Source organism: Macaca fascicularis, chromosome 3, assembly GCF_037993035.2.
Source record: "Macaca fascicularis isolate 582-1 chromosome 3, T2T-MFA8v1.1".
NCBI lineage: Eukaryota > Metazoa > Chordata > Mammalia > Primates > Cercopithecidae > Macaca > Macaca fascicularis.
In genome coordinates, this window is record NC_088377.1 from 6,330,797 (window position 1) to 6,343,295 (window position 12,499).

The window sequence follows — 12,499 nt, forward strand, 5'->3', positions numbered from 1 at the left end:
ATTCAGGAAAGGACAAGCTCTTTAAAAATTAGTGCCGGGAAAACTGGGTATCTATAAGCAAAAGAATGAAGCTAGATCCCTATCTTTAACCATGTATGAAAATCAACTCAAAATGGATTAAAGACTTAAATTAAGTCTTGAAACTATGAAACTACTAAAAGAAAACACTAGGGAAACACTATAGGAAATTAGTCTGGGTAAAGATTCTTGGGGTAAGGCCTCAAAAGCACAGGCAACAAAAGCAAAAATAGACAAATAGGATTACACCAAGCAGAAAAGCTCTGCACAGCAAAGAAAATAGTCAGCAAAGTTGAAGACATAGCATGCAGAATGGGGAGACTATTAATATTTGCAAACTATCCATCCAATAAGAATATAATGATGGATGAAACTGGAGGTTACTGTGCTAAGTGAAATAAGCCAGGCTCAGACAGACACATGTTACATGTTCTCACTCATATATGGGATCTGGAAACATGGATCTTATGGAGGTAGAGAGTGGAATGGTGGACACCAGAGGCTGGGAAGCAAGGGGATGAGGAGAGGGGATAAAGAGTAGTTGATTGAGGGGTATAAAAATGCAGTTAAATAGAAGGAATATGTTCTAACATTTGCTTCCACAATGGGGAAATTATAGTTAATAATTGTATATTTTTAAATTGCTAGAAGAAAAAAAATTTACAGTGTTCCCAACACAGGGAAAAGATTGAAGTGACTGATATTCCAGTTACCCTGATTTTATGATTATATATTTTATACAGGTATCAAAACATCACATGTACCCCCAAAATATGTACGACTCTTATATCACAATGAAAATATTTGATTAAAAAATAAATAGGCCTGATTTTATTTCAAAGTCATATTACCAGGGATTTTTTTTCTGATCTAAAAAGATGACAAATTTTGCTGAATGAAGGCTCAAATGATTACAGTGGACCCTGCTGGCATCCCTGAATCAGATCCCCCGAGGTCTGTGCGCTGGTTGCCAAGAACGTGAACCTGAAGCCTTCAGAAGATTGCTTGGGCACTGGAGCCGTTGACAGAAACAAGAGTGGGAAACACCTGGGAGTTCCAACCTCCTGAGGCCAGCCCTAAGCCGATGACAGACAGCTCAACAACAGGGAATCCTGGCTCCTCTGCATGGCCATGCGTGTCAGGCGTGGCTGGGACTTCACCTGAAACCACACTTGTGCTTTGCTGCTTCCCTCCCTGCCCTACTCATTCTCTCCCTGCCTCTCAGGATTGTGTCCCTGCTCAGTCACTTGAACCCAGCTCCTCCTCTTGGGGTCGCATAAGGAGAAGGGATGGGGAGTGTGCCATTTTCTTCTGACCTCTGTTCTCTCTGAGCGAGCTGGGGTTCAGAGCACCACAGTGCTGTCCCTGCTTTGAGAAGATCTGGGCTTTCAGGGGAGAGCCTTACTTAGGACACCAAGCACAGTACTTAGATAATACTCTTGTCTTCTAATGCAGATGTCAGTCACATTTAAAACAAAGTGTATTTTTTTGCCAGCATCTCAGGTTTCTAGCCCAGTCTCTGTGACAAAGTTAGCAGCAGTCAGATGTAGAATGAAGATCAAAGCTGCACCCATGTCTTCGGGCTGACTGTGGGCTCAGGAAACTCATAGGGCCCTCTGAGAGGTATATCCCCATAGACAGCAATGTTGGTGTCTTAAGTTATGGGGGCCTCAGGAACAAACAATGCTCTGTTACAAAGATCGGGAGCTTTAATAAAACCCTGATTTGCATTTTTTAAAAAAACTATAGATAGTGGCTATAAATTCAAATGTGCATACATGTATATTCTGTAAAAGGATTAGAAGTTCTCCCAGAATGGAAGATCTTTCTATATATTCAGTCTCAAAATATGTATTGAATACCTCCTGTGCGCCAAGTATTTTCTAAGATAATTTTTTAAAGACTCGCTACATGGGCTGTCTTTGTGGAATGAGTAATTGAATAAGGAGAAGGGACAGGGAGTGTGCAGTTTTCTTCTGATTCCCATTCTCTCTGAGTGAGCTGGGGTTCAGAGCACCACAGTGCTGTCTCTGCTTTGAGAAGATCTGGGCTTCTTAGGGCTGACCTGGAGGTTGGAGAAGCAAAAGTCACACAGGTTTAAAATTGTGACTGATGAGGTGCCCTGGTACTGGTGAGGGCAGTGGGTAGCTAGAGAGGAGAAAACTCCATGATATGTGGGTAAGTGCTGGGACTGAGGGGTTTCCTAGAATATTGGACATTGGGTAGTAACACTGGAAATGTCCCCCGTCAGTCACCCCATATTTTTATGGCTCCTGTGATCCCGTCTACTGTGGGGCTGTACACCTGGTGGGAAGGCATTTCCTGTATCTCCCAGTAAACAGGTGAACATCTTATCTTTTCACTTGCCTGTATGATACATGAAACTTGACCCCTTTCCTTGATTTCTATTAAAAATTATCCTACTTATGTCATTAATGTTTGAAGCAGAGTCTGCGGAAGGTTTGGGAAGACAGAGTGATTTTATTGCCAAGAAACAAGCATCACACAAAGGAGCTTACATTGAAATCATACCCCTGCTTAGGGGCCCCATCCCTGTGACAGTAGACTCTCTCTCTGTTGGCCAGTCCCTCTTTCTCCTCTGTCCTCCATCCTCCTCTTCTCTTCTCTGTCTTCTGCTTCTCACCATGCCCAGATTCTCACTTACTGATGAGTTTGATTAGTTTGCCTGTATCTTTGTAATCTCTTTCTATTCTATGATTGTAGACCTCAGTTCTCAGCAAAGATTTACTTACGCAGGAGCCTTCCTGTACAAAGTCAGTTCCCTCCTCTGGGTGTAAGGTTGTTGCTGAGGTCGGCCTCTTGGACGCCCTGAATTTTTGCCTAGTGGACTTCCTGCAGGAGGTGTGGAATTGCTGCCTGGACCCTCACCTCATGCTGCATGGGGATTACAGTGGTGGGGGTCGCAGAGATTTCAATACTTGGAAAAATCTCTCTGGTTAGAGACCAGAATGAAGGAATTCTCCAAGTTGGGGAAAAAAGGTTAACGTTAAAAATGGAAACTGGAGAGGAAGGCTCTCATGAAAGACATGCTTTACTATGAAAATGCTCAGCGTATCACAGGGTTAGCCAAGCCTTAACAATCCTCTTCTAAAGCACTCACCTCTGCCTGCTGGGGGATTTCCCTTGAGAAATTCACCTTTAACTTTGTTGGTGTGTTAGTACCTTTTGAAACCATGTTCATGGCCAGGTTTCATGGCACATACTTGTCCAGTAAGTGATTAGTTCTTTAAGTGAGCTGGTATATGATAGACAATAGATTTTCTCTGTAGATATCTTAGAAAATCGTAGACTTACAGGATTTAGACTTTGAAGAGGTTCCCACCACAATGCCCTCATTTTAAATTTGAGGAAAACAAAGCTCTAAAGAAGTGAGGCTGGCACATCTAATTGGGACTAGATTCATCATGTCTTATTTCCCTGGAGACAGATCTTCCCCAACCCTGGGAATCCATCTCTGGCTATTGGTAAATGTGGCCTTACCCAACCTGCTTCTAGCAGACACTGTTGAATTTTCACCAACATTAACTGATTCACCACAGTCACCCTGGGGGGCAGGTGTTACCAACACCATCCCCTTGGTATAGATGGTGAGAGGATGTGCTCACTGCCTCACCATCAGGGAGCGGCTGAGCTTGGATTTGAACCCAGGGAGTTGGGCCTGCTAGGTAGGCTCTCAACACCAGTACCACCCTGCCTGTGAGCCCAGACATCAAGGACGTGGACGTGCACTCTGCACTCTTTCTGGGATGCTGCTATCATTGGAAGTGTTTGAGCAGGCTGTCTAATCAACATCCTTCCCTAAACAACGGAAAACAGGATCAATGTTTCCCAAACTGCTTTGAAACTGTCATTTAAAAATTTACTGATGAAAAGTTATTTTAATTGTCTCTGAGTTTTCAAGGCTTTCCAGAAAAAAAAAAAAAAAGCCTTGCTCGAATTTTTTATTCATTTTTTGCAGTCAGAAAAAAAAAAAAAAACACCATTCTTCCTCAGCCCTTAGAGGACCAGGAGCAGTTTGCTATCATCATAACTCTGCAGAGCCAGCAACTTTTCTTTCATGAAGCTATTTCCTATCTCTTGATACCTTCAAGGGGTCTATTAACTGTTTTAGATTGTACTCCGGCCTCTTGGTATAGAGTGTAGTGTATTTTTTTTTTTTCTTCACCCAGGCTGGAGTGCAGTGGTATGATTATAGCTCACTGCAGCCTCAACCTCCCAGGCTCAGGTAATCTCATCTCAGCCTCCCAAGTAGATGGGACTACAATCACACACCACCATGCCCAGCTATTTTTTTTTGTATTTTTAGTAGAGACAGGGTGTTGCCATGTTGCCCAGGCTGGTCTTGAACTCCTGGGCACAAGTGATCCACCCATCTGGTCCTCCCAAAGTGGTGGGATTACAGGCATGAGACACCTTACCCAGCTATGTATTGTTAAAGGAATGAATGTTCTTAAGTCAGGTGATGAAAGACATGAAATGTAGGTATCTTAACTGTGTTCCAGAAAGATATGTTATGCAATTGATGTGTGTGTGTGCTGCAATGTATATATTACAATGAGATACTCTCAGAATGAACCTGTGGACTGTGTGCCTTACTGAGGTCCTCTTTCTGCCTTCCAGTTTTACGGGAGCCCTATACAGTCCGTGTGGAGGACCAGAAAACCATGAGAGGCAATGTTGCGGTCTTCAAGTGCATTATCCCCTCCTCGGTGGAGGCGTACATCACTGTCGTCTCATGGGAGAAAGACACTGTTTCACTTGTCTCAGGTAGGCTTTGCATCTCCAGGGTGCAGGACTCCATGCTTACCTTCTGAAAAGGTTATTTCGGAGATGGAATCGGGTCTCCATTTATGTGTTCATTATAATTCAGAATTAGTATTCTTAAGGTTGATGCTATTTTGTAAGTAAACCTGAAATAAGTGTTTGGCTTATAATGCTTGATTCAGACATCCTTTGGTGAGTTGACTGATGAAGAGAAATTAGTTACCGGCACTGTAACTGTAGCCATTATGTTAACTTTTTTGAGAAAATTGTGGTTTTATGTTTGCTTCTAAAAACAAGGTAGTAGTATTTTGCATCTGTGAGAAACCTCAGCATTGCACATATAGCTGATATTCTGAAACTAAAACCTGGAAAGTGGAGACCCTGTTTTCATGCCCTTTGGGTGTTTTCCAGTGTCTTGAGAGTTATGTTGTATCTCTGACCTATTTATTGAAGATTCTACTAAGAATATATATGTAGCCCTGAAATGTATATTTGCATATGAATAATTTGTTGGCTTATGTTTGGTATCTAGAAAAGATTTTAAATTTAGCCTCCAAGAAGCTTCAGTTCTTTATTTCTAACGGTGTTGAATTCTTGCTCTGCGCTATTGATTTCTTGCTCTGTGTTATTTACCTGAAAAGGCTCCTGTCCGCGTGATGCGTGGTGTTCCTGTTCGGTACATCCCTGGGTAATGACTGTTGGCATATCTCGAAATGTGTGTTGGCTGCTTTCGGAAAAGAATTGTGAGGAGCGTAGTCTGTGTTCCGACGTGGATTATAAATAGTTGCCTTTTTTAAACATGTCTTTATGACCTCACATGCAGATGCACACACACACACAACACATGTTAACACACCTCTTGACTAAGCAACATTTTATCAATTTATAGAGAGAAGAATTTGGAACTAAACCCTCATGCTGACACACCATTTTTGTTTTTCAGCCTATTGATTAGCTAGAGAGGTCGATTACTCTACACCAATGACCAGAAGGCATTTAAAAGATCCAAATCAAAATTGAAATACATTGCCATCATAGCACATTACAGGAATCTAGGATATAATGGAATTCTTAGTTTTTATCAAAAAAAATTGTCTTTACAGTGAATTCAAAACCCCTCATGCTTCAATGAACAATACATTCCTTGCTGTTATGTTGATTAATCATCATAATTTAACTTAGGGTGTTGAAAAATACTAAGCTTAATAGCTGAAATGTGATTGTGATAATCAGAATAGAGACTCACTTATACACTTTTATTTGCTAATTTTCTATGTTGAAACATCTTCATCTTCTCTCCTTAGGGGTCATGTTATTTTTCTTAATGGCAAATGGAAGGATTTGATGACAGTCATCTGACTAAGTTCGGAGTCAGACGGGAGAGGCCCTCAAATTTATATGGCAAGGGAGTATAGATTCAGGGAGGGGAAGAATTGGGGTCTGTCTTTTCAGTCGTCCAGACTCAGGGACCTAGAATGGAGACCTCATCATTGTTTAACCCTATCATCCAAATTTGTGGCTTCAGGGTCTGCTCTGGCAGAGGAAGAGACCATGGGAGAATTACAAACACCTTCTTAGTGCTTCCACTTGGAGGTGACACATGTTATCTCTGCTCATGTTTAATTGGACAAAGCAAGTCTCATGGCCATGCCTGACCTCAATGGGGCATGTGCCTAAAGGAAGAGAAGAACTGAAATCTGGGTGAGAAATTGAAATATCTACCAGGAGGATTTTTAAACCTTTATTTTAAGTTCAGGGGTACATGTGCAGATTTTTTACACAGGTAAACTTGTGTCATGGGAGTTTGTTGTACAGATTATTTCGTCACCTGGGTATTAAGCCTAGAACCCATTAGTTAATTTTCCTGATCCTCTTCCTCCTCCCACCCTCCACCCTGAAGTAGGCCCTAGTGTGTGTTGTTCCTCTCTATGTGTCCATGTGTTCTCATCATTTAGCTCCCACTCATAAGTGAGAACATGTTCTACCAGGAGGATTTTTAAATATATGTGGTTATGCATAATATGTTTGTTCTTTTGTTTCCTAGACGTCTTTAATTAGCAGCATCCTCATGTTCATGTTTCACCTTTTTGCAATCTCTGTGAACAGACTTTATTTTCCTTCAAATGTGAACCTAATTAAATAAAAAAAGGAAAGGTATATCTAGTGAGGGGATGATGCTGGCATACAGAATATAGAGTTTATGTCTCTGATAGGAACTGTTAAAGCCCATGTCCTCTCCTCAGTCAGATATTGGAGCTTCATCCTTTCATACAATTTTAAACGCAAAAGTTTTGGAGAAGCACTTGGCTTTTACTTCACAACAGCATCTAGAAAATAAATACAACACAGGTGTTTATCTTATTGAGGAATACATCATCAGTAAGAAGCTTTGGTTTGTTTGTAAGTAAGTCATTGAAAGAAAGAGAGAGAGAGACTTCATATCAGGTCGTTCAACCTGAGTCGAATAGACTTGTCACTAAAAATGACCTTGTAAATGACAACAAGGCCCCAAAGCAGTGGCATGATCTGCTTATAGAAAGTCTGGAAATTGAGCATTTTACCTGACTTCTCTTGCTCACTGCTGCAGTCAGACCCTGTTCCCAATGTCTGAGCTCCACCCATCAACAAGGCCCAGAAAAGGAGGTCATGAAGTCACTGGAGGTGACACATGGTTTAAAACATTGGAGATCTTAATAAATAAACCATGCTCAGGAGGTTTAGGTGGAGAAGGGTTATATTTCTCTCTGGTTACCAAGACAAGGCACAGATAAGGACAGAGGACAACCTCCCTCCCCCATCACCCAGGCTATGCCAGGGGTGGAGGGCGCTAAAAGGAGGACCCTCCCTCCTCCACGCTGGCCGGGGCTGAGTCACTCTGGGGAAGCACCGGGATTCTTGGCTTCACGGAATGACCTTGCATGGCACAGAAAACCCCAGGAACAGAGGGACTTTTTCTAAATTAGTCCTGACCTTCAGGGAAGCTGTCCTGAATGCCATATGCACAGCAGATGATCTGTAAAAGGTTAATTTGTCTCTGTTTTGTATATAAGCTGTAACTCCTGCTGAACTAGTTTGGATTTATTCCTTGGTATGGCTGTCTCCCAGGATTATCCCTCTTCCCGGATTATCAAGTCATCCCAGCCTGCTGGGATCTGGCTGGGAAATTTGTCCCAGGAAGGATTCCTACTCTGCACAGATCACTTCCTTTGGTGGTTGATTCTCTCCGTGGAGAAAAGCGATTGAATCAGCCATGGAAATAAGCCTGTGCAAGTATCTTAGTGACTGAGTTAGGAGCAGGTATAGGAGTGCCAGAGAGCTGACCTAGGAAAGCTGGGAGCTGATGGCAGTCAAGAGAGGGTCCAGAAACATGATTCACAGGCCAAGGCCCAAGGTGCCCTGCTGGGCTCCCAGGAAGAGTGTGACTTGTCAGCCTGGGGGATACTTAGGTGCTCAGCCTTGACTATTGGGAGATCCCCTGGGAAGGTCAGAGCAGCAAAGACCTGCTTTGAACAGATGAGCTTGGGGTTTATGTGAATCTCTAGGCCAGGGGACCTTTGGAAATCCTGATGAAGGTAAATGGGTGTTTGTCTTCTACAAATTCTTTTTAAGGAAAAGCAAAATTAATTATGTTGGTGTATTTCCCTAAAAAGAAACAAATTGGTTTCTATTAGTGTGTCTCACTAGGTTTTGCCCTTTATTTTGGTTAAGAAAACAAATGAGTAAGTTATTTTCTTGAGAAGCACAAATGCAGTGTTTGTCAGGGTTTAATGAGTGTCGTCCATTGTCACGGTTGCTTTCGGGAGCTTTACTGCACATGAGGGCCTGCATTGATTTCTTTCCAGGGCAGGCTTCGGTTGGCCTGAAGGTAGACGCAGGAATCCAGTTATGCCTCTTCATCATATGAGGCCATGAGGCTACCAATATCAAGGACATTAATGAGTTCATTGATTTTGAGTGACCTTTGGAAAGAATACCCCAACAGCCGAAAAGTAGAAATCCCATAATTCCACTAAATGGAGGAAAGATTCATAATATCTGATGTTGTTTTTCTGCCTGCCTGGGCTCTTCCCTGGGCGCTGAGGCCTCACAGGGTGGCCCTTCCCTCTGGTATGATGGATGGGGGTGGGGTCGTAAATGTGCAGAGGAAAAACATTTCAGGGACAGGCACACAAGGTGCCATCAGGTAACCTCAGTTAATATGACAGATCCTGACCTATTGTCTTCTTACCTCTCTAAAATGAGCCAGGAAAAACAAGAGTCATGATGTCCATGTGGATTTTTTTAGACATCCTTATCACTTATCCTAAGCTGCAATGAAATCCTTTTAAATGCCATAATATTAATGTAGCCCAGTAAAAATATAGTAGCTTGAACAGCGACGTGCTTTTGGAGGTGTTGCTGATGTGGAGATACATAAGACACCATCCTGGAAAAAAACAATATCACTGGCTTTATATTTGGGTTTCCCTTGACAAGCCTGTTGTGAATTTCCTCCTGATTAGGGAGGCCAGCAATAAGAGAGCCCAGCCTTCCGTTTCTGTTTCTTCTGATAAAATTGTGAGAATCTCACCAGAGGTTTAGCCACATTAACATCAAAGACACAGCCCAAGGGTAACTGGATTTGGAAAACGGAAAAAGCAAACATTTTACTATTCCCAGAGAAGCTGCCTCCCTCTTTAGCAGTGGCCCAATTTTCTGCTGTCATAGTTCCTATCTGAATACTTCTATTAGTGATGATTCAAGGAGAATTTTATCTCTTAGGATCACTGAGTTCAGGTCCAAGGATGATTATCTTCTTTCTGTGTTTTGGGTAAACATGAACAATTTTCTGCCCACATGAAATATCAAAGGACATAAACCAACCACTTTACATGAAACATTTGCTGTAATTCTTCACTGCCACAGTTGGGTCTGGGCATCATAGATAACCCAAGACTTGGGCTTTAAGAAGCACTCCCTCCCCAGGTCTCTGCAGAGATGGTTTCTGCAGTTGAGATGCTGGGGGAGGTTCCTGCACTGTCCCTCTTGGGGTGTTAGTGCTGCAGTGGGCGCTTAGGGGCTAAGGCTGCAGCTACACACATGGTTTTGCCTGGAGAAGTAGAGAAGGTTTCAGAAAGGAGGTTGTGATTTAAGAAAACCTTTGCATTTTAGACAGGGGAAAACAAATTATAGGTGCAGCCAACCAAATTAGACAAGGCTGCCCTTAAGCACGTTTCGGCAAACCAGATTGGATGCCGTATATTCTCATGTGGAAAGGAAGGGAGAGCAGCACAGCTGTCGGGGGACCTGAGGGTCACGCTGTGGGGGGCCTCCACTTTGTGCACTCTTGACTATAGAAGTTAACCTTCCCTTTCTACGGCACTTCTATTGTGATTTTACTGCTCCTCACTGAGCATTTTCCAGACATCCGCTATGCTGTGGCTGCTACCTTGTGGAGACCTGAGTCTGCCCTCAGAGAGCTTATAAGTAAAAGAAATGAGATCAACATTAAAATGATGTAAAGTTAAAAAAAAAAACCAAAAACCTAGAGTCATCTGAAAGCCTCATCTTTGATTTTAAAAGTGCCGGAGAGTTGCAGAATTAAAGAAGCATTTCTTTAACATTCACTGAAAAGAAATTCGTAGGACCAAATGGAAAGTATAAAAGGAACATTTTTCTATCTGTTATCATCTACCTAGCTATCTGTCTTTGTATGTATCATCTAATCTTTTATTTATATAGCTTTTAGTAAATAAGAACCACATTTTAAACACTGGAAAGTATTCCTAGCTCAGAACGTGCACAGCAGACTGGAATTAGAAAGGCACAGAGATGTCATGCTTTCACCATGCTATATTTTTGGGAGTGAAGTAACCAAGAAATAGGAAGAGAAGGCCCTGGTCTCTTTCTTTTTTAAAATCATTAATTATGTTATACTTTTGCTATTTAAGTCTGTCGCTCACTAAATTAGTTTTTGCATGTTACCCCGCTGTCACCTGAAAGTAATTAAAAGCTGGTTGTTTACAGCTCTGGAGAGCCCCTGCGTGACACTAAGAATGGGGGTCATGCGAGGTGAGGGGCACAGCCTGAGTCTGCAAACAGCTGCTAGCAAGGCTCCGAAGCAGCCGCAATAGCAGCTAGTCTGCAGGGCCTCAGCCTGCCAGCGGGAGACCTGCGCCCATTCTGAAAGCTGCAAACTGTGTTTTGTGGAGTACAACCCAACACAGAGAAGTACGCGTTTGACTTTTGAACTACCGAAACAAGTAGACAGACACATAGAGATAGGTATGTTAATACTTTTTCTTTAAAAAAGAAAGCAAGAAAAGAAAGCATTGGGGCAAATTTAGCTCAGAGGATCTCAGGAGGGGTGTGTGTACATGTGTGTGATGTGAGTGTCCACTTATGTGTGTGGTGTTCGGTGTGGTGTGTGCATATGTGTGTGTGGTGCATGATGTGTGTGTGTAGCATGTGTGGTGTGTGCATGGCATGTGGGGTGTGTACTCTGTGTGTATGTGGTGTTTGTGCCATGTATGGTGTGTGAGCTCCGTATGTGTGTGGGGTGTGTGTGTGGAGTGTGTGCTGTGTGTGGTGTGTGAGCTCTGTATGTGTGTGGAGGGTGTGTGTGTGATGTGTGTACTCTGCATCTGTGTGTTGTGTATGTGTGTGTAAAACCTCATTTGTTGGACCACTAAGTCACACTAAAATGCCCCTTGATTTTCTATTTTAAGTTTCTGGAATATGACTTGAGTGCAACGCTGACTCAGGTTAGCTGGGTGACCTAGGGAAAGGCATTTCTATCTCTCTCAGGTTTTTTTTTTTTTTTTTTTTTGCCTCAGCTTCCTCCCGTGGGTATACAGTGATTTCTGTGGTCCTCTCTCATAACACAATGTCAGGATATTAAAATTCCGAATTGAATATTCCACCTATTAACCAACTACTGTCTAAGTTATTTTTTCACTTTCTTAGATTTAATCTTGCAGGATGTTATATGCGCATGTCAAAGGTCCCCAAGCCCACCCTCAGGTTTGGTGATTTGCTGGGAACACTCAGCATGTAGCTGCATCCATGACTGTGACTTAATACAGGAGAAGGCTATGGAGCAAAAGCAGCAAAGGGAAAAGGCACATGAGGTGACGTTCAGGGGAAAGCGGGCCCCAGCTCTCAAGAGTCTTCTCCCTGTGGAATCACTCAGCATGCACTTAATTTCCCCAGCAATGAGTCGTGATAAGAGGTGCAATGTCGTCTACCAGGGGAGCTCCTGGAGACTCAGTGGCCAAGGTTTTCTTTGGGGACAGGTCACGTGGGCACCCTGGTATGTTTGGCATGTACCAAAGTTCCAGACTGTAGAAGGAAGGCAGGTGCTCATCATGAACTGTCTTGCTTATGCAGTTTAGGCAGCGAGCCTCTCTTAGGGTGGTGGGAACCCTTCCAATATCCCAGTTCCCAGATACCAGCCAAGGGTCAGTCTTGCAAGCAGCCCTTCATAAGAGTGATAGTCTCAGACCTACTGTGTTAACTCTTCTCTGTGCCATGCAACTTTTTAAATGATGTTGGCTCATCTTCATTTTCATACATTCAACAATCACTTTGCATATGCTCATCATGAAATGCTGGAGAAAGCAAATGAAGAAAATCTCTATTTTGTGTACTTTATTGCCTTGTACCCAAGTATTTCAAGCCTTAAGAAAGGTCTCATCTCAAATTATTTTAAGGTCCG

The 12,499-nt window shown here is 42.6% G+C and overlaps 1 protein-coding gene across 6 annotated transcripts in view; it reads left to right on the plus strand.

The window, feature by feature from the left end:
* DSCAM (DS cell adhesion molecule) overlaps positions 1-12,499 on the plus strand; it is an 855,708-nt gene that overhangs the window by 191,408 nt on the left and 651,801 nt on the right. For all 6 annotated transcript variants that reach the window (XM_065541361.2, XM_065541362.2, XM_074033985.1 and 3 more), the window contains exon 3: positions 4,660-4,806. In XM_065541361.2, coding sequence (XP_065397433.1) covers positions 4,660-4,806 — 147 coding nt within the window. The remainder of the gene's footprint in view (positions 1-4,659; positions 4,807-12,499) is intronic.